At 53.8% G+C, this 21,349-nt stretch overlaps 2 protein-coding genes across 4 annotated transcripts in view; both read left to right on the top strand.

Moving 5' to 3' along the window:
* Window positions 1–3,372: 3,372 nt before the first annotated feature.
* Window positions 3,373–4,633, top strand: LOC142906264 (uncharacterized). Of its 3 annotated transcripts, XM_076053704.1 has the most exons (3): window positions 3,373–4,025; window positions 4,086–4,121; window positions 4,155–4,633. In XM_076053704.1, the coding sequence occupies exons 1-3, from the start codon at window positions 3,915–3,917 to the stop codon at window positions 4,626–4,628; spliced, it is 621 nt and encodes a 206-aa protein (XP_075909819.1). In that variant the 5' UTR covers window positions 3,373–3,914; the 3' UTR covers window positions 4,629–4,633. The 3 variants fall into 3 exon arrangements, with proteins under 3 accessions (XP_075909819.1, XP_075909817.1, XP_075909818.1); XM_076053702.1 differs by lacking the exon at window positions 4,086–4,121 and having other exon boundaries at window positions 3,373–4,073; window positions 4,122–4,633; XM_076053703.1 differs by having other exon boundaries at window positions 4,086–4,633.
* LOC116955857 (uncharacterized) overlaps window positions 4,626–21,349 on the top strand; it is a 42,489-nt gene continuing 25,765 nt past the window's right edge. The window contains exons 1-3 of the mRNA XM_076053701.1: window positions 4,626–5,061; window positions 15,788–16,049; window positions 17,895–18,043. Coding sequence (XP_075909816.1) covers window positions 4,937–5,061; window positions 15,788–16,049; window positions 17,895–18,043 — 536 coding nt within the window. The 5' untranslated portion in view covers window positions 4,626–4,936. The remainder of the gene's footprint in view (window positions 5,062–15,787; window positions 16,050–17,894; window positions 18,044–21,349) is intronic.

The following is a 21,349-nucleotide window of genomic DNA, read 5'->3' on the forward strand; positions in this document are numbered from 1 at the left end:
GCCACTGCTGATACTGTGACTGCTGCTGCTGCTAGTACTGCTGCTGTTACGGCCACTGCTACTGTCCATCTATAGGTGGTACTACTCCTGATGCACCTACTGTTGTTGCTGCTGTGAATATTTAGGTGTTTACAACTGCTGCTGTGAATGTAACGTCATTCCTACTGCTGATGCTGTTACTGCTGCTGCTACTACTGCTGCTGCTACTGCTACTACTGCTACTACTACTGCTGCTGCTACTACTGCTGCTACTACTACTGCTGCTGCTACTACTGCTGCTACTGTGAATGTAACGTCATTCCTACTGCTGATGCTGTTACTGCTGCTACTGCTGCTGCTATTACTACTGCTACTACTGCTGCTGCTGCTGTGAATGTAACGTTATTCCTGCTGCTGATGCTGTTACTGCTACTACTGCAACTACTACTGCTGCTGCTACTGCTGCTGCTGCTACTGCTGCTGCTGTGAATGTAACGTTATTCCTACTGCTGCTACTACTGCAGCTGCTGTGAATGTAACGTTATTCCTACTGCTGTTGCTGTTACTGCTGCTACTGCTGCTACTACTGCTGCTGTCAATGTAACGTTATTCCTACTGCTGATTATGTTACTAATGCTGCTACTGCTGCTACTACTACTGCTGCTGCTACTGCTGCTGCTGTGAATGTAACGTTATTCCTACTGCTGTTGCTGTTACTGCTGCTACTGCTGATGCTGTTGCTGCTGCTACTACTGCTGCTGTGAATGTAACGTTATTCCTACTGCTGATGCTGTTGCTGCTGCTACTGCTGCTACTGCTGCTGTGAATGTCACGTGTGTTACACTTGCTGATGCTGGTACTACTGCTTTTTTATTCCAGCTGCTGCTGGGCATCTACTGCTGATGCTGTGAATAACATACTGTATATTATACCTGCAACATGCAACCTTTCTTGCCAGTATCAAAGCACGAATTTACGCAGTGCCGGATTAAGCTAAGTGCGGGGTCTGTAGCATATGATATAAAGGGGGCCCTAACTAAAACAATACTTAAATATGAAAACACAAATGTTTAACTCGCATAGTAAAGTATTTTTTGCATTTGCTATACAGCCAGATAATACGACAAATCGCTAAACTTAAACACCCAGTCGTTCGTAAAAGTTGAAGGCGGTATAGTTCAGAGACACACAATTATACTAATTGAGCAAGTGCAGAATCGCTGAACCGGAATTGATATCTTGAAAGCGTTTAGCGCGGGGCCCCTTGAAAGTGCGGGGGCCCGTAGCTACTTTTGCTATTAGGATAATCCGGCACCGAATATATTACACCTGCTGATTGTGTTTCTGTATGTACTGTTGCTGCTACTGCTGCAGATCTCCAGTTGAAGCCGCTGATGCTCTTACTCCATCATAAAGGTTTTCTTTTTTTGGAGGTTAGATCGCGAACCCGCCACCGCCAATTGAACTGAAAACTAAACTAAGCTATGTTTTATTGTTTCTTGTTAATGCTCACTGAGCTATATACAGTCCCTTTTCAGAAGCGACCTGGCTATCACAATTGATTGCTCAACGAAGTTAGCTTATCATTATCATCATCACGTGGACATTTATGGCAGCCAAATACTCTGAACGCGTGATGTTCATTCTAAATGTGGAGGGGGAAAAACCGGAGGACCTGGAGAAAAATCAACGTGACCACGGTGTGAGAGAGAGACGCAAACTTCAATTATAAAGCAGCAGGCGCTGTCAGGGTCGGTATCGAACCCATGACCTCCTGCGTATCTGGCGAGGGAGTTAACATCTTCTAGCCACCGTGATGATAAGATAGAGAGAGACACGCAAACTCCAAATATGCAACAGGCATCAGGGTTGGGATCGAAACATGATCTCCTATATACCAGGCGAGGTAGTGAACATCTCATAGCCACCATGATGATGATGAGAGAGACACGCAAACTCCAAATATACAGCAGCAGGCATCAGGGTCGGGATCAAACCCACGACCTCCTGTATACCAGGCGAGGTAGTTAACATCTCCAAGCCAGCGTGGTTTGTCACGTGCCAATTAGTTACTACTTCAATTAGTTACTTCTCCAACACAGCGGTGTGTTGGAGTAGTAAACCGATGACATTGACAATTTTAGTACTGTAATGTTTCGCCATAATTGTGAAGAAGTCTTCCTGTTTCGGTCTTAAATAGAGTAAAGACCACGGTGGCTAGGAGATGTTAACTACCTCGCCTGGTGTGCAGGAGGTCGTGGGTTCGATCCCGACCCCTGTCGCCTGCTGCTGTATATTTGGAGTTTGCTTATCTCTCATCATCATCATCACAGTGGCTAGGAGATGTTAACTACCTCGCCTGGTGTACAGGAGGTCGTGGGTTCGATCCCGACCCTGACGATGCCTGCTGCTGTATATTTGGAGTTTGCGTGTCTCTCTCTGTCTCTCCCGTGGCCACGCGCCCTCCGGTTTTTCCCCCTCCACATTTATAATCAACTCGTTTAGAGTATTCGGCTGCTGCTGGAAATTCCCACAGGATGACGACGACGACGACGATGACGACGACGACGACGATGATGAGCCGCCACTTGTTGTGAGCTGCTGTCATTTGTGGTAGACCAGCTCTCGTCTGTGACCACCGCTGGCATCACATTCGTTTGAATGTGATGCCAGCCGATGTATCGCCCCCTGCGTCGGCTTCGCACTGCGACGGAAACCTCGCCGGTGCGACCCGAGAGGGCGCTGGGCCACCGGGCGAGTCAACCGCTGCGCCACCGTTCCCCCGCTCGTTGAATCGCTCGCGGTGCGGTCACCCTTACGCTAACCGCCGCGTCGCCCGCACGGAGCGCGCAGAATCGCCGAGCCGCCATGAGGGACGCGTAGCGGCGCGGGGCAGGAGGCGGCGCCTGCGATGCATCCCGCCGACGACCGCAGCAGGCCGCCGCCGGTTCCGGCGCTTCCCCGACACCAACAACAGCAACAACAACATCAACAACAACACCAACAACAACATCAACAACAACATCACCAACAACAACATCAACAACAACATCAACAACATCACCAACAACAACAGCAGCAACAACAACAACATCAACAACAACAACAACAGCAGCAGCAACAACAACATCAACAACAACAACAACAGCAGCAGCAACAACGGCATCATCGGCCGCCGCCGCCGCCGCCGCCGCCGCTGCCGCTGCTCCTCCTCCTGCTGCTGCTCCTGCTGGCGCCGTGCTACTGCGCGCTGAGCGCGTGGTGGGTGCCGCCCGCCCTCGGCTCGGCGTTCGCCCTCGGACGCTGGGCCGCGTCCCGCCTCTCGGCGCCGGCCGCCGCGGCCGCGGCCGCGGCCGCGCCGGCGCCGCGGCGGCGCCGGCCGCCCCGGCCGCCGTCTCCGGCCGCCCTCGCCTGGCTCCAGGAGCTGCTGTTCGGCCCGGGCGACCGCCAGCGCCCCGGCCAGGGGGCCGGCCGGGCGACGAGCGGCGGCCGTCGGTGGGACTCGAAGGCCGCGGCCCACGGTGGGCCCTGCGCGGGGGCTGGTGGCGGAAACGATGGAGGAGGAGGAGGAGGAGGAGGTCGCGATGGGGCCGGTGGCTCTTGCGGTGGTCACGGCCGAGAGTTTGTCCGTGAGGGGAGCGGCGGTGGTGGTGTCGTTGGACTTGATGCAGGAGATCACGATGACGACGACGACGATGGAGTAGGAGGAGGAGGAGGAGGTTGGACGCGGGTTGTGGGGCCCGCTCCTGACGGAGGTGCGCGAGGTGGAGTCGCTGTGAGGGCTGGGGATGGAGGAGGCCCCCCTCCGTGCAGAGATGGAGGAGCCGGTCACGATGGAGGAGGAGGAGGAGGAGGAGGTGTCCGTGGTGGTGGTGGAGGTGGCGCTTTGAGAAGACGCCTGGGAGGTGTTGCTGAAGCCACTTTGAACGGAGGTGATGGAGGATCCGCCCAAGGTGGAGGTGGTGGTGTCTGTGATGTTGGAGGAGGAGGTGGAGGTGGTAGCGTCCGTGATGGAGTTAGTGGCAGAGGAGGTGGTGTCTGTGATGGTGTCCGTGATGGAGGTGGTGGCAGAGGAGGTGGTGTCTGTGATGGTGGTGGTGGCAGAGGAGGTGGTGTCCGTGATGGAGGTGGTGGCAGAGGAGGTGGTGTCCGTGATGGCGGTGGTGGCAGAGGAGGTGGTGTCCGTGATGGTGGTGGTGTCCGTGATGGAGGTGGTGGCAGAGGAGGTGGTGTCCGTGATGGTGGTGGTGTCCGTGATGGAGGTGGTGGCAGAGGAGGTGGTGTCTGTGATGGTGGTGGTGTCCGTGATGGAGGTGGTGGCAGAGGAGGTGGTGTCCGTGATGGTGGTGGTGTCCGTGATGGAGGTGGTGGCAGAGGAGGTGGTGTCCGTGATGGTGGTGGTGTCCGTGATGGAGGTGGTGGCAGAGGAGGTGGTGTCCGTGATGGTGGTGGTGTCCGTGATGGAGGTGGTGGCAGAGGAGGTGGTGTCCGTGATGGAGGTGGTGTCCGTGATGGAGGTGGTGGCAGAGGAGGTGGTGTCCGTGATGGAGGTGGTGGCAGAGGAGGTGGTGTCTGTGATGGTGGTGGCGGTGGTGGTGGTGGCGGCGGTGGCGGTGTCCGTGAAGGCGAAGAAGGCGGCGGTGGAATGAGAGGAGCCGGAAGCTCGCAGACCCTGCCCACCACCAGCTCCCGCTCACGGCCCGCTCCCCCGCGCCGCTGCCGCACCTTGCCCGGGGCGAGCGCCCGCGGCCACGCCTCCTCCTCCTCCTCCTCCGCCTCCTCCTCCTGCTCCCACCTCTTCTCCCTCCGCGTCTTCGCCACCGACGACGATCCCGGCTCCGACTCCGACTCCGACTCCGACCCTGACTCCGACGACGACGACGACGAGGAGGTGGAGTGGGAGGTGTGGGAAGAGGGGGAGGGGGAGAAGGAGGAGGAGCAGCACCTCCTCAGGGAGATGGAGGGCACCGTGGACAAGATCGTCCGTGACTTCATCCTCGCCTGGTACCGCCGGGTCAGCCCGGACGAGGAGTTCCCGCGGCTCGTGCGCAGCGCCATGCTGCAGATGGCGGACGGGTTCAGGTGCGTGGCCGGAGCGTTCCGTCCCCTGGGGCGCCGCGGTTGACGAGGAGATGTTGACTACCTCGCCTGGTGTGCAGGAGGTGCGTGGGTTCGATCCCGACCCTGACGATGCCTGCTGCTGTATATTTGGAGTTTGCGTGTCTCTCTCTCTCTCTCATCATCATCACGGTGGCTAGGAGATGTTGACTACCTCGCCAGGTATACAGGAGGTCGTGGGTTCGATCCCGACCCTGATGCCTGCTGCTATATATTTGGATTTTGCGTGTCTCTCTCTCTCTCATCATCATCATCACGGTGGCTAGGAGATGTTGACTACCTCGCCAGGTATACGGGAGGTCGTGGGTTCGATCCCGACCCTGATGCCTGCTGCTATATACTTGGAGTTTGCGTGTCTCTCTCTCTCTCTCTCATCATCAACACGGTGGCTAGGAGATGTTGACTACCTCGCCTGGTGTACAGGAGATCGTGGGTTCGATCCCGACCCTGACGACGCCTGTTGTATATCTGGAGTTTGCGAGTCTCTCTCTCTCTCATCATCATCACGGTGGCTAGGAGATGTTGACTACCTCGCCTGGTGTGCAGGAGGTGCGTGGGTTCGATCCCGACCCTGACGATGCCTGCTGCTGTATATTTGGAGTTTGCGTGTCTCTCTCTCTCTCATCATCATCATCACGGTGGCTAGGAGATGTTGACTACCTCGCCTGGTGTACAGGAGATCGTGGGTTCGATCCCGACCCTGACGACGTCTGCTGTATATTTGGAGTTTGCGTGTCTCTCTCTCTCTCATCATCAACACGGTGGCTAGGAGATGTTGACTACCTCGCCTGGTGTGCAGGAGGTGCGTGGGTTCGATCCCGACCCTGACGATGCCTGCTGCTGTATATTTGGAGTTTGCGTGTCTCTCTCTCTCTCTCTCTCATCATCATCATCATCATCACGGTGGCTAGGAGATGTTGACTACCTCGCCAGGTATACAGGAGGTGTGTGGGTTCGATCCCGACCCTGATGCCTGCTGCTATATACTTGGAGTTTGCGTGTCTCTCTCTCTCATCATCAACACGGTGGCTAGGAGATGTTGACTACCTCGCCAGGTATACAGGAGGTCGTGGGTTCGATCCCGACCCTGATGCCTGCTGCTATATACTTGGAGTTTGCGTGTCTCTCTCTCTCTCTCATCATCAACACGGTGGCTAGGAGATGTTGACTACCTCGCGAGGTATACAGGAGGTCGTGGGTTCGATCCCGACCCTGATGCCTGCTGCTATATATTTGGAGTTTGCGTGTCTCTCTCTCTCTCATCATCAACATGGTGGCTAGGAGATGTTGACTACCTCGCCTGGTGTGCAGGAGGTGCGTGGGTTCGATCCCGACCCTGACGATGCCTGCTGCTGTATATTTGGAGTTTGCGTGTCTCTCTCTCTCTCATCATCATCACGGTGGCTAGGAGATGTTGACTACCTCGCCTGGTGTGCAGGAGGTGCGTGGGTTCGATCCCGACCCTGATGATGCCTGCTGCTGTATATTTGGAGTTTGCGTGTCTCTCTCTCTCATCATCATCATCACCACGGTGGCTAGGAAATGTTAACTACCTCGCCTGGTATGCAGGAGGTCGTGGGTTCTATCTCGACCCTGACGATGCCTGCTGTATATTTGGAGTTTGCGTGTCTCTCTCTCTCATCATCATCATCATCACGGTGGCTAGGAGATGTTAACTACCTCGCCAGGTATACAGGAGGTACGTGGGTTCCATCCCGACCCCGACTGCTGCTGCTGCTGCTGTGTATTCCCAGGTTTGCACGTTCTCCCCGTGGTCGCGTGGATTTTTTGTTCCCCGGGTCATCATTTCTGATGGCCAGGTTGCTTCCGACAAAAGAGCTAACGTGTGCATTTAGAGCTCAGCGCGGGGCGGGGGGGCGGGGGGGCCTTACCTGGTAACAGCAAAAAGTCGATGAGCTCGACCCAAAGCCTGAAATGAGTACCCGGTGCGTGAGTGCCGGCCGGCCGGCCGGCCCACTCCACCCCAACTCATACGCCGTGCCGGCCTTCACAGGGCTCTGCTGCTGCTGCTGCTGCTGCTCACAGGTAGCACTTCCCACAACGGTCGGTTGCAGGCTATCGGGGGAACCTTTGTCTTTGGTGCAGCGGTTTGGCACCCTGCGCCACAGCGAACATCGGTGACTAATATTTGAACCAGTCCTGGGACTCCCCTAGGTCGACTTGGCCTCAAATGAGCACGCGGTGCGATGTGTGAACAGCGCCACAAGCAGCGGAGGGGGGGGGGGGGAGCCAGGATTTTGACTTTGGGGGGGCTGACTTCAATATTCTGAGATACCCAGTGTCATGTTTTCCAATGGGCGTCACAAATTGGTTCTGAACGCGGAGTTTATTAATGGGTCGGAGCCGCTGACGTGGCTAATAAGTTCGATAAGTTCGAAAGGCTGCCGCTCAAGCAGCCTGCAGGGCAGCACACAAGGTGGCAGCCTGCAGGGCAGCACACAAGGTGGTAGCCTGCAGGGCAGCACAAGGTGGCAGCCTGCAGGGCAGCACACAAGGTGGCAGCCTGCAGGGCAGCACACAAGGTGGCAGCCTGCAGGGCAGCACAAGGTGGCAGCCTGCAGGGCAGCACACAAGGTGGCAGCCTGCAGGGCAGCACACAAGGTGGCAGCCTGCAGGGCAGCACACAAGGTGGCAGCCTGCAGGGCAGCACAAGGTGGCAGCCTGCAGGGCAGCACAAGGTGGCAGCCTGCAGGGCAGCACAAGGTGGCAGCCTGCAGGGCAGCACACAAGGTGGCAGCCTGCAGGGCAGCACACAAGGTGGCAGCCTGTAGGGCAGCACACAAGGTGGCAGCCTGCAGGGCAGCACACAAGGTGGCAGCCTGCAGGGCAGCACAAGGTGGCAGCCTGCAGGGCAGCACACAAGGTGGCAGCCTGCAGGGCAGCACACAAGGTGGTAGCCTGCAGGGCAGCACAAGGTGGCAGCCTGCAGGGCAGCACACAAGGTGGCAGCCTGCAGGGCAGCACACAAGGTGGCAGCCTGCAGGGCAGCACAAGGTGGCAGCCTGCAGGGCAGCACACAAGGTGGCAGCCTGCAGGGCAGCACACAAGGTGGCAGCCTGCAGGGCAGCACACAAGGTGGCAGCCTGCAGGGCAGCACAAGGTGGCAGCCTGCAGGGCAGCACAAGGTGGCAGCCTGCAGGGCAGCACAAGGTGGCAGCCTGCAGGGCAGCACACAAGGTGGCAGCCTGCAGGGCAGCACACAAGGTGGCAGCCTGTAGGGCAGCACACAAGGTGGCAGCCTGCAGGGCAGCACACAAGGTGGCAGCCTGCAGGGCAGCACACAAGGTGGCAGCCTGCAGGGCAGCACACAAGGTGGCAGCCTGCAGGGCAGCACAAGATGGCAGCCTGCAGGGCAGCACACAAGGTGGCAGCCTGCAGGGCAGCACACAAGGTGGCAGCCTGCAGGGCAGCACACAAGGTGGCAGCCTGCAGGGCAGCACACAAGGTGGCAGCCTGCAGGGCAGCACACAAGGTGGCAGCCTGTAGGGCAGCACACAAGGTGGCAGCCTGCAGGGCAGCACACAAGGTGGCAGCCTGCAGGGCAGCACACAAGCTGGCAGCCTGCAGGGCAGCACACAAGGTGGCAGCCTGCAGGGCAGCACAAGATGGCAGCCTGCAGGGCAGCACACAAGGTGGCAGCCTGCAGGGCAGCACACAAGGTGGCAGCCTGCAGGGCAGCACACAAGGTGGCAGCCTGCAGGGCAGCACAAGATGGCAGCCTGCAGGGCAGCACACAAGGTGGCAGCCTGCAGGGCAGCACAAGATGGCAGCCTGCAGGGCAGCACACAAGCTGGCAGCCTGCAGGGCAGCACAAGATGGCAGCCTGCAGGGCAGCACGAGGTGGCAGCCTGCAGGGCAGCACACAAGGTGGCAGCCTGTAGGGCAGCACACAAGGTGGTAGCCTGCAGGGCAGCACAAGGTGGCAGCCTGCAGGGCAGCACACGAGGTGGCAGCCTGCAGGGCAGCACAAGATGGCAGCCTGCAGGGCAGCACACAAGATGGTAGCCTGCAGGGCAGCACAAAGGGGGCAGCCTGCAGCATTTTGCAGCAGCCGGATATCCGGTTATCCCGATTACCGACTTTCCCAAAATTTCAGGGGGGGCTGAGCCCCCCCTCCCCCCCCCCCCCAGCCCCCTTTGTAGCTCCGCCCCTGGCCACAAGGGAGCCGAAGGCGTCCTGGAGTGGCACTGGCTGACCACCACCTCGTGTGCTGTGTCGGCCTTCATAGGGTGCTGCTACTCGCTTACAGCACTTGCCCCAACGGTCTGTTAAAGGCTATACCGGGGGGAGGGGGGTCTTTGTCCTTAGCTGAGTGGGTGAGTGAGGGGGTGACTGTGAGCGGGTGAGTGGGTAAGTGAGTGGTGAGTGGGTGGGTGAGTGGATTCATGGGTGAGTGAGTGCGTGCGTGAGTGGGTAAGCGAGTGGTGAGTGGGTGATTGAGTAGGTGGGCGAGTGAGAGTGAGTGGGTAAGTGTGTGAGTAGGTGGGTGGGTGAGTGAGTGAGAGAGCGGGTGGGTGGGTGAGTGGATGAGTGGGTAAGTGAGTGAGAGGGAGTGGGTAAGTGTGTGAGTTGGTGAGTGAGTGAGTGGGTAAGTGGGTGAGTAGGTTAGTGGGTGAGTGAGTAAGTAAGAAAGTGGGTAAGTGTGTGAGTGAGTGAGATGGAGTGGGTCAGTGCATGAGTGAGTGGGTGAGTGGTTGGGTAAGTGTGTGGGTGGGTGAGTGAGTGAGTGGGTAAGTGTGTGAGTGAGTGCGTGGGTTGGTAGGTGAGTGAGTGGGTGGGTGAGTGAGGGAGTGACTGAGTGGGTGAGTGGGTGAGTGTTTGCGTGAGTGGTTGAGTGAGTACTGGGTGAGTGGGTGAGTGGGTGGCTGAGTGGATTAATGGGTGAGTGAGTGGGTGAGTGGGTTGGTAGGTGAGTGAGTGGGTGGGTGGCTGAGTGGGTGGCTGAGTGGCTGAGTGGGTGAGTGGGTGGGTGGCTGAGTGGGTGGGTGGGTGGCTGAGTGGGTGGGTGGCTGAGTGGGTGGGTGGGTGGCTGAGTGGGTAGGTGGGTGGCTGAGTGGGTGGGTGGCTGAGTGAGTGGGTGGGTGGGTGGCTGAGTGGGTGGGTGGGTGGCTGGCTGAGTGGGTGGGTGGCTAGGTGGGTGGCTTGGTAGCTGGGTGGGTGGCTGAGTGGGTGGGTGGGTGGCTGAGTGGGTGGGTGGCTGAGTGGGTGGGTGGATGGCTGAGTGGGTGGGTGGCTGAGTGGGTGGGTGGGTGGCTGAGTGGGTGGGTGGGTGGCTGAGTGGGTGGGTTGGTGGCTGAGTGGGTGGGTGAGTTAAGAGCTTCTGGAGGTGTGAGAATTCGGATCAAAGTGACGATGTTGATGGTGGCGGTGGTGGTGTTGCTGATTCTTTACCATATCATTGCTTCCCCAGACCAGATTTTGGTTATACCGCGTACTCGCTGTGACCCGAACCCCAATGCGCATCTCCCAAATCGGTCGATAAGTCCATGAATGAGGTCATTTGGTTCAGTAGTAAGAGGCTCAAGTGAATTACGGACCCAACTTTCACTTTGCAAGCACACCCGCTTATGCACGCGCATGTTGTTAGGGCATCTGCGGTGGCTAGGAGATGTTAACTACCTCGCCTGGTACACAGGAGCTTGTGGATTCTATCCCGACCCTTACGCCTGCTGTGCATTTGGAGTTTGCGTGTCTCCCTCCCTCTCTCCCCGGGGACTTTTTTTTTTCCGGGTCCTCCACATTTTAAAATCACGCGTTTTAGAGCATTCGGCAGCGATAAATCTCCACGTGATGATGATGATGATGATAGGCCCCACTTCGTGTGAGCCATCATTTCTGGTAGGCGAAGTCATCCCTGGAATAAAAGAGCTACGTGGTAACCGTAAAAAAATAGTTTGAGTTTAAACGTCTGCCAACGCCCCGGGATTTGTTTGACTGGCCTGACTCTGAAGGACGAGACCGGGCCAGAGTTTGTACACTTCATGAAACTGCTGTGTAAAATTGGTCCGTTTAACACGTTGGAGGCTTCCGCGACCAATATCCATAATACGGGTTTTTGTTTGGTTAGATCGAGTAAATGTATCAATGTTGTGTCGTTAAACCCGCCACCACACGACACAGCCAACTAGTAAGGGTTGTCACGTGAACAGAACGTGGCCAATTCGTTACTTGTACAGCACGAGTGTACAGTGTAGTGTATGGTGTAGTGTAGTATAGAGTGCAGTGTATAGTGTAGTGTATAGTGTAGTATACTGGTACGCCACTAGTGTATAGTGTAGCGTATAGTGTAGCGTATAGTGTAGTATACTAGTACAGCACTAGTGTATAGTGTAGTGTATAGTGTAGTGTACAGTGTAGTATACTAGTACAGTACTAGTGTATAGTGTAGTGTAGTGTGTATTGTATAGTGTAGTGTATAGTAGTGTTGTGTGTAGTGTATAGTGTAGTGTATAGTGTAGTACACTAGTACAGCACTAGTGTATAGTATAGTATATTAGTACAGCACTAGTGTATGGTGTAGTGTAAAGTGCAGTGTATAAGTGTAGTGTAGTGTATAGTGTAGTGTACATTGTAGTATACTAGTACAGCACTAGTGTATAGTGTAGTGTATAGTGTAGTGTATAGTAGTGTAGTGTATAGTGTAGTGTATAGTAGTGTAGTGTACAGTGTGGTGTATAGTGTAGTGTATAGTAGTGTAGTGTATAGTGTAGCGTATAGTAGTGTAGTGTACAGCGTAGTATACTAGTACAGCACACCGCTTGTGTGTTGGAGAGCCAAGCCACAACATTTACAACCTGAGCACGACGTTTCGCCAGTAATTACAACCAGCTTCATCAGGTGACAGCCACATGCGTGGAAAACCCCTTCTATTCTGTTCCTTAAATAGAGAGAGCGATGTGATGACGTCACTTATGAGCTCTTCACGTACGAAGGGGGTGGATTTAATGAATGCATATGAATAACTATTGGCATGGTTTCTCTGGCTGACGGGCCAGAGACGTTATAATACTCCTCTTATCGCAAGAGCCACAGACGGAAGTGTTATTTTAGACGGTTACGGCATCGAGCCCCTTCAAACGCGTTGCTCCGGCCGTCCGGAACGCCCTTACCCTCCGGTATTCGGAAGCCACTGGGAACTCTGGCACTTTTAACGTTGTGCGAGCTGTTATTTGCGATGGCCAGGTCGTTTCTGGAAGAAAAAAAAAGGAGCCTACGTAGTTCAGCGGTGGGGCCTTGCTTCACCTGGTAAAATACCCAAAAAATATTTTTGCGGAGTTTTTTTTTTCATGTGGCACATCTGCCGGTCACCCCGGCCACTTCTCACCCACGGCATCTGCCGGTCACCCACGCCACTTCTCACCCACGGCATCTGCCGATCACCCCGGCCACTTCTCACCCACGGCATCTGCCGGTCACCCACGCCACTTCACCCACGGCATCTGCCGCTAGCCCCGGCCACTTCTCACCCACGGCATCTGCCAGTCACCCCGGGCACTTCACCCACGGCATCTGCCGGTCACCCCGGGCACCTCACCCACGGCATCTGCCGGTCGCCCCAGTCACTTCACCCACGGCATCTTCCGGTCACCCAGGCCACTTCTCACCCACGGCATCTGCCGGTCACCCCACGCCACTTCTCACCCACGGCATCTGCCGGTCACCCCACGCCACTTCTCACCCACGGCATCTGCCGGTCGCCAGTACACCCACGGCATCTGCCGGTCGCCAGTACACCCACGGCATCCGGCCCGTGACTTTTCACCGGCCACCGAGCCGCGCGGGCCTTGGCCGCGTCACGTGACCTCTCGGGATGGCGGACCCGGCGTGACGCGGGTGGGCCCCCGTGGAGAGGGCGCGCACCGGTAAAGTGTTGGCGCGTGGTGCAGCCCGTCCGCCGTCCGTCGTTGTCGTCGTCCTGTTGGTCATGCGACGGAGATTAGCGGCTCGGAGCGAAGTTTTTCATAAAGGATAAAGACTCCCCCCCCCTCCTCCCCCTCTCTCTCTCTCTCCCCCATGCAGTAGAACCCCTCTTAACGAGCACCCCTCCATACAGCCCATTGTGTAGTGTGTAGTGTAGTGTGTAGTTTAGTGTATAGTGTAGTGTATAGTAGTGTAGTGTATAGCAGTATAGTGTATAGTAGTGTATGGCAGGGTAGTGTATAGTAGTGTAGTGTATAGTAGTGTATAGCAGTGTAGTGTATAGCAGTGTCGTGTATAGCAGTGTAGTGTATAGTAGTGTAGTGTATAGTGTAGTGTATAGTAGTGTATAGCAGTGTAGTGTACTGTATAGCAGTGTAGCGTATAGCAGTGTAGTGTATAGTAGTGTAGTTTATAGTAGTGTAGTGTATAGTGTAGTGTACAGTGTACTGTATAGCAGTGTAGCGTATAGCAGTGTAGCGTAGAACCCCTCTAAACGAGCTGTTTACAATTAATTGCTTGACGATGGGCCAGCAGTAGCAGCGGCAGCGATTCCGGGCACTGCGGCACACGAAGGGGGGGGTCCGGCGGGTGGCCAGCGACCTACGCAATGCCCCGCTGCCGCCTTTGTCTCACGAAAATAAATGAGTTTGTCAAGTCCTAGTATTGGAGAGAAGAGCGTTCCAGACGGCCACAGAAGCGTATTTTAAAGCGAGCGATGCAGTGACATCGTGCGTAGCAAACCGCGCTTATCGGAGGTGCTGGGGGAAGGAAGACAAACTAAACAGAGAACAACAAGCCGTTCTAAAGAAATTAGTTTGTCAATCTAGAGTTTTCAATATGCGTGAGTCTGTGGGTCTCTGTGTGAGTCTATGGGTCTCTATTTGAGTTGATGGGTGTCTGTGTGAGTCTATGGGTCTCTTTGAGTCTGTGGGTGCGTGAGTCTATGGGTGTCTATGAGTATGTGGGTGAGTGAGTTTATGAGTGTCTATGAGTATGTGGCTGTGTGAGTATGGGTGTCTATGAGTATGTGGGTATCTTTGTGAGTCTCTGAGTCTCTGATCCGATGGGTGTCTGTGTGAGTCTATGGGTCTCTTTGAGTCTGTGGGTGCGTGAGTCTATGGGTGTCTATGAGTATGTGGGTGTGTGAGTATGGGTGTCTATGAGTATGTGGGTATCTGTGTGAGTCTATGGGTGTCTATGAGTATGTGGGTGTGTGAGTATGGGTGTCTATGAGTATGTGGGTATCTGTGTGAATCTATGGGTGTCTATGAGTCTGTGGTTGTGTGAGTCTATGGGTCTCTATGAGTCTGTGGTTGTGTGAGTCTATGGGTCTCTATGAGTCTGTGTATGTCTATAGGTATATGCGAGTCTGTGGGTCTCTAGAGTATGTGGGTGTCTGTGTGAGTCTATGGGTGTCTATGAGTATGTGGGTGTGTGAGTCTATGGGTCTCTATGAGTATGTGTATGTCTGTAGGTATATGCGAGTCTGTGGGTCTCTATGAGTATGTGTATGTCTGTGGTTGTGTGAGTCTATGGGTCTCTATGAGTCTGGTTGTGTGAGTCTATGGGTCTCTATGAGTCTGTGGTTGTGTGAGTCTACGGTTCTCTACGAGTATGTTTATGTCTGTAGGTATATGCGAGTCTGTGGGTCTCTATGTGTGTACGTATGTTGAAATTCTTTTGCACCGTACGTTGCCAGCCGCGCTAATCGGAGGTGCTGGGTGAAGCACGGCAAACTAAACACACAGCAAGCGGATCTAAAGAAATGAGTTTGTCAACGTAGATGATGATGATGCGGCTTCCTAATCTCGGAGCGAAGGGCGTTCCAGACGGCCGCAGCAGCGCATTTGAAAGCGCTCGATGCTGTGACCGTCTAAAATAACGCTTCTGTCCGTCGCTCCCTGGTCCTTCAGCCGATTGGCTCTCCAGACCAATGTTATACTCTGGAACCGGTGTCGATCTTCAGCGGTCGGCCAGAATCAGGCCACCCACGATCCACCTGCGTACCAGGCGAGGTAGTTTACATCTCCTAGCCCACCGTGATAATGATGATGATGAGAGAGACACGCACACTCCAAATATACAGCAGGCATCGTCAGAGTCGGGATCGAACCCACGACCTCCTGTACACCAGGCGAGGTAGTCAACATTGCCTTGCCACCGTGATGATGATGATGAGAGAGACACGCAAACTAAAAATATACAGCAGGCATCGTCAGGGTCGGGATCGAACCCACGACCTCCTGCATACCAGGCGAGGTAGTTACCATCTCCTAGCCACCGTGATGATGATGATGAGAGAGACACGCAAGCTCCAAATATACAGCAGGCATCGTCATGGTAGGAATCGAACCCACGACTTCCTGTACACCAGGCGAGGTAGTTAACATCTGCTAGCCACCGTGATGATGGTGATGAGAGAGAGAGAGACACGCAAACTAAAGTTATACAGCAGGCGCCATGGTCAGAATCGAACCCACGACTTCCTGTACACCAGGCGAGGTAGTTAACATCTCCTAGCCACCGTTATGATGATGATGATGATGAGAGAGACACGCAAACTCCAAATATACAGCAGCAGGCGTCAAGGCAGGAATCGAACCCACGACCTCCTGCACACCAGGCGAGGGAGTTAACATCTCCTAGCCAACCGTGGGCGCCCCTTATTACTGGCGAGAGTCACCAACCCCCCCCCCCACACACCCACCACCCCCTGCCCCCCCCCCCCCCCCCCCCACCACGTCGGCAGGAGGAGGGTGGAAGCGGTGGACGGCGTGGAGTTGGCCCGGCAGGTGCTGCGCCTTGCCAGCACGCACCTGGAGACGTTCCGGTTGGCACGATCGAGGCTCCTCGTCGCCGCCGGCACCGCCGCCGGCACCGCCGCCGCCGCCGGCCACAGGCCCCCGGCAAGCCGCGCCCCCACCGGAGCCCAGGACTCGGGTTGCGAGCAGCCGATGTCACGCATCGCCGAGGCCTACGCTGAGAACCAGCCCCTGCACACCGCAGCGCAGGTGCCGATGGACGTCGTGGGCTATGGTGGTGTCGTGTGTAGTGTAGAGTGCGGTGTGTAGTGTATGGTGCGGTGTGTAGTGTATAGTGCGGTGTGTAGTGTAGAGTGTCGTGTGTAGTGTATAGTGCGGTGTGTAGTGTATAGTGCGGTGTGTAGTGTAGAGTGCGGTGTGTAGTGTAGAGTGTCGTGTGTAGTGTATAGTGCGGTGTGTAGTGTAGAGTGCGGTGTGTAGTGTATAGTGCGGTGTGTAGTGTATAGTGCGGTGTGTAGTGTAGAGTGTCGTGTGTAGTGTGTAGTGCGGTGTGTAGTGTATAGTGCGGTGTGTAGTGTAGAGTGTCGTGTGTAGTGTATAGTGCGGTGTGTAGTGTAGAGTGTCGTGTGTAGTGTATAGTGCGGTGTGTAGTGTATAGTGCGGTGTGTAGTGTAGAGTGCGGTGTGTAGTGTAGAGTGTCGTGTGTAGTGTATAGTGCGGTGTGTATAGTGCGGTATGTTGTGTATAGTGCGGTGTGTTGTGTAGAGTGCGGTGTATTGTGTATAGTGCGGTGTGTAGTGTATAGTGCGGTGTATTGTGTATAGTGCGGTGTGTTGTGTATAGTGCGGTGTGTAGTGTAGAGTGCGGTGTGTAGTGTAGAGTGCGGTGTATTGTGTATAGTGCGGTGTGTCGTGTATAGTGCGGTGTGTTGTGTAGAGTGCGGTGTGTAGTGTATAGTGCGGTGTATTGTGTATAGTGCGGTGTGTAGTGTAGAGTGCGGTGTGTCGTGTAGAGTGCGGTGTGTCGTGTATAGTGCGGTGTGTAGTGTATAGTGCGGTGTGTAGTGTATAGTGCGGTGTGTAGTGTATAGTGCGGTGTGTAGTGTATAGTGCGGTGTGTAGTGTATAGTGCGGTGTGTAGTGTATAGTGCGGTGTGTAGTGTATAGTGCGGTGTATTGTGTAGAGTGCGGTGTATTGTGTAGAGTGCGGTGTGTCATGTATAGTGCGGTGTGTCGTGTATAGTGCGGTGTATTGTGTAGAGTGCGGTGTGTAGTGTATAGTGCGGTGTGTAGTGTATAGTGCGGTGTATTGTGTAGAGTGCGGTGTATTGTGTATAGTGCGGTGTGTCGTGTATAGTGCGGTATGTAGTGTATAGTGCGGTATGTAGTGTATAGTGCGGTGTGTAGTGTATAGTGCGGTGTGTAGTGTATAGTGCGGTGTGTAGTGTATAGTGCGGTGTGTAGTGTATAGTGCGGTGTGTAGTGTATAGTGCGGTGTGTAGTGTATAGTGCGGTGTGTAGTGTATAGTGCGGTGTATTGTGTAGAGTGCGGTGTATTGTGTAGAGTGCGGTGTGTCGTGTATAGTGCGGTGTGTAGTGTATAGTGCGGTGTATTGTGTAGAGTGCGGTGTGTAGTGTATAGTGCGGTGTGTAGTGTATAGTGCGGTGTATTGTGTATAGTGCGGTGTATAGTAGTGTGTGGTGGAGTGTGTGGTGGAGTGTGTAGTGGAGTGTATAGTGTAGTGTATAGTACTGTACTGTATAGTGTAGTGTACAGTAGTATAGTAGTGTTGTATATCGTAGTGTATAGTCTAGTGTATTGTATACATATATTGTTTAGTTTAGTATATAGTGTAGTGTATAGTACAGTAGTGTATAGTGTAGTGTATAGAGTAGTGTGTAGTGTATAGTAGAGCAGTGTATAGTGTAGTGTATAGTAGTGTATAGTGCAGTGTATAGTGTAGTGTATAGTGCAGTGTATAGTGTAGTGTATAGTGCAGTGTATAGTGTAGTGTATAGTGCAGTGTATAGTAGTTGTGAACTATTTTATCCTTTTTTTTATTGTTGGTTGTTGTCGCTTTGCGGCCGCCTGCAGAGCCTTGTGCTGCAGGCGAACTACACGCGCGCGATGGTGGAGCTTCTCCTCTCCACGCTGGTGCCCCCACCGACGCTGTCCACTCGCTCCGGACGCGCCATCGTCCGCGAGCTCATCACCTGCAACGTCCTGCTGCCCACCCTCAACAGGTGCAGCGCCAATAACGACTTGGAAGGGGCCGGCCGCCGGGCCCGTCCGCCGCGTGCCGGCTGGCCCTGGCAAAGGTTTTCGTCATCCTCTGCACAGGTTTTATCCCGTCCCCGGGGAAAAAAACCCGTGCGATTTGGGGTTTGCGTGTTCTCTCCGGAAGTAAAAGTGAAAGAGAGTCAAATACGTGCGGGGACTCACCCGCTTACGAGCATTCGACCTACGAACTTTGAGAGATACGAGCAAACCTGTCCCTATGTCCAGTTGCCTTCGGGGGCCGAGAGTCACAAGTTCAACCGCCGCGCATTAGATGGCGGTGGTGGCATCTACATCTGCAGAACGTGAAGGACCAGTGGCATCTATGTCTGCAGAACGTGAAGAACCAGTGGCAACTACATCTGCAGAACGTGAAGGACCAGTGGCATCTACGTCTGCAGAACGTGCAGAACCAGTGGCATCTATGTCTGCAGAACGTGAAGAACCAGTGGCATCTACGTCTGCAGAACATGAAGAACCAGTGGCATCTCCATCTACAGAACGTGAAGAACCAGTGGCATCTACATCTGCAGAACATGAAGAACCAGTGGCATCTACATCTGTAGAACGTGAAAAACCAGTGGCATCTACATCTGCAGAACACGAAGATCCAGTGGCATCTACATCTGCAGAACGTGAATAACCAGTGGCATCTACATCTGCAGAACGTGAAGAACCAGTGGCATCTACATCTGCAGAACGTGAAGAACCAGTGGCATCTACATCTGCAGAACGTGAAGAACCAGTGGCATCTCCGTCTGCAGAACGTGAAGGACTAGTGGCATCTAGGTCTGCAGAATGTGAAGAACCAGTGGCATCTACATCTGCAGAACGTGAAGAACCAGTGGCATCTACATCTGCAGAACGTGAAGAACCAGTGGCATCTACGTCTGCAGACTGTGAAGAACCAGTGGCATCTACGTCTGCAGAACGTGAAGAACCAGTGGCATCTAGATCTGCAGAACATGAAGAACCAGTGGCCTCTACATCTGCAGAACACGAAGATCCAGTGGCATCTACATCTGCAGAACGTGAATAACCAGTGGCATCTACATCTGCAGAACGTGAAGAACCAGTGGCATCTACATCTGCAGAACGTGAAGAACCAGTGGCATCTACATCTGCAGAACGTGAAGAAGCAGTGGCATCTACATCTACAGAACGTGAAGGACCAGTGGCATCTACATCTGCAGAACGTGAAGAACCAGTGGCATCTACATCTGCAGAACGTGAACAACCAGTGGCATCTACATCAGCAGAACATGAAGAACCAGTGGCATCTACATCTACAGAACGTGAAGAACCAGTGGCATCTACATCTGCAGAACGTGAAGAACCAGTGGCATCTACATCTGCAGAACACGAAGAACCAGTGGCATCTACATCTGCAGAACACGAAGAACCAGTGGCATCTACATCTGCAGAACGTGAAGAACCAGTGGCATCTACATCTGCAGAACGTGAAGAACCAGTGGCATCTACATCTGCAGAACGTGAAGAACCAGTGGCATCTCCATCTACAGAACGTGAAGAACCAGTGGCATCTACATCTGCAGAACACGAAGAACCAGTGGCATCTACATCTGCAGAACACGAAGATCCAGTGGCATCTACATCTGCAGAACGTGAAGAACCAGTGGCATCTACATCTGCAGAACGTGAAGAACCAGTGGCATCTACATCTGCAGAACATGAAGAACCAGTGGCATCTACATATGCAGAACGTGAAGAAGCAGTGGCATCTACATCTACAGAACGTGAAGGACCAGTGGCATCTACATCTGCAGAACGTGAAGAACCAGTGGCATCTACATCTGCAGAACGTGAAGAACCAGTGGCATCTACATCTACAGAACGTGAAGAACCAGTGGCATCTACATCTGCAGAACATGAAGAACCAGTGGCATCTACATCTGCAGAACACGAAGAACCAGTGGCATCTACATCTGCAGAACGTGAAGAACCAGAGTAACCGTTCATCTTGAGGGATAGATGTACATGTTTTAATTCACTGGTCAGGTGGTGTTGGTCAGAAATGCAATGAGCTCTATGGTATAATGTTTTGATGAGAGAATTCTTTTTAGCCGGGTGGTGGTGGGAATCAGGCTTCAAGTAGGAATCTGTGTGGGTGGACTTCCTGTAAACAGAATTTCCCAAGGAGCCATCAGTCCTCCTCTCAAACAGAACATCCAAGAATGGTAACTTGCCATCTTTCTCCACTGCCTTGGTGAATTTGATGGATGGGTTTCTGGAATTGATGTGGTCTAGGAATGAAGGGTGGATGTCTGGATGGCGTCTGATTCAAATTTCTCCATGAAAACATTGGCTGTCACTGGTGACAAGGGGAACCCATAGGGGTGCCCTCATTTTGTTTGTAGAAGGTACCATTCCAGGTATAGTAAGTGTTGGTGAGGCAGTGCCTAACCAGCGCAGGTACATCAGGGTTCAGTCCATGTTGGACCAAATCTTCAATTATTGTTATGGTATCAGGTACTGGGACCTTGGTGAATAGAGAGACCACATCAAAGCTGACGAGGATATCGTCAGGAGATAGTACAATGTCCTTGACCATAGAAACCAATTGGGTTGAGTTAAGTACTGCTGAGGTGGTCTTGCCAGTGAAGGGAAGCAGAGTATGCGACAGAAAACGGGCTAGCTTGTAGGTAGGGGAGTTGATCGTGGACACGATGGGTCGTGGTGGGGTACCTTCTTTGTGGATCTTGGGAAGACCACAGAGTCTGGGAGGTCTTGCAGCCGAGGGTTTTAGGGAGGGACGTTTGGTCGGTTCGATTATGGAAGTCGAACTAGTGATGACCTTGTTGGTTTTTATCGTTAGGCTGTTAGTAGGATCACTTTTAATTTTTGAGTAGGTCCTGGATTTTGTTGTTTTATGAGTTTTTGTCCATAATGACAGATTTCCAAAATTCCAAACAAACACAATATCCAGGTTCGGTTCAGTACAGTACACAAAATCCGTGATCTGATCCCATCCTTAAAGGATGCCATTCCTGACTTACAGTACCCCGGTGTTTACAAATTGAGTTGTACCTGCGGTGACTGCTATATCGGGGGAGACGAAACGACATGTCTCTGACCGAATTCGCGAACACAAATCAGATTTGAAACACGACAGAACGAATTCTTCGGCCGTAGGTAATCATTGTCTCAACACAGCGGGTTCCCATGACATTGTTTTCTCCGATACCAAAGTACTATGCAAACCTCCCGGTTATTACCGGAGATTTGTCCATGAAGCCATCCAGATTTACAAA

The sequence above is a fragment of the Petromyzon marinus genome, chromosome 62, assembly GCF_048934315.1.
Source record: "Petromyzon marinus isolate PM22_M1 ecotype Great Lakes invasive population chromosome 62, UKy_Petmar_22M1.pri1.0, whole genome shotgun sequence".
In the NCBI taxonomy this organism is placed as follows: domain Eukaryota; kingdom Metazoa; phylum Chordata; class Hyperoartia; order Petromyzontiformes; family Petromyzontidae; genus Petromyzon; species Petromyzon marinus.

Coding starts and splice junctions, on each gene's coding strand:
- LOC142906264 (XM_076053702.1), top strand. CDS start 3,915: ATGGAGGATCCGCCCAAGGTGGAGGTGGTGGTGTCTGTGATGTTGGAG. Junction 4,074..4,121: donor AGGTGGTGTCTGTGATGGTG/GTGGTGGCAGAG, acceptor GTGGCAGAGGAG/GTGGTGTCCGTGATGGCGGT.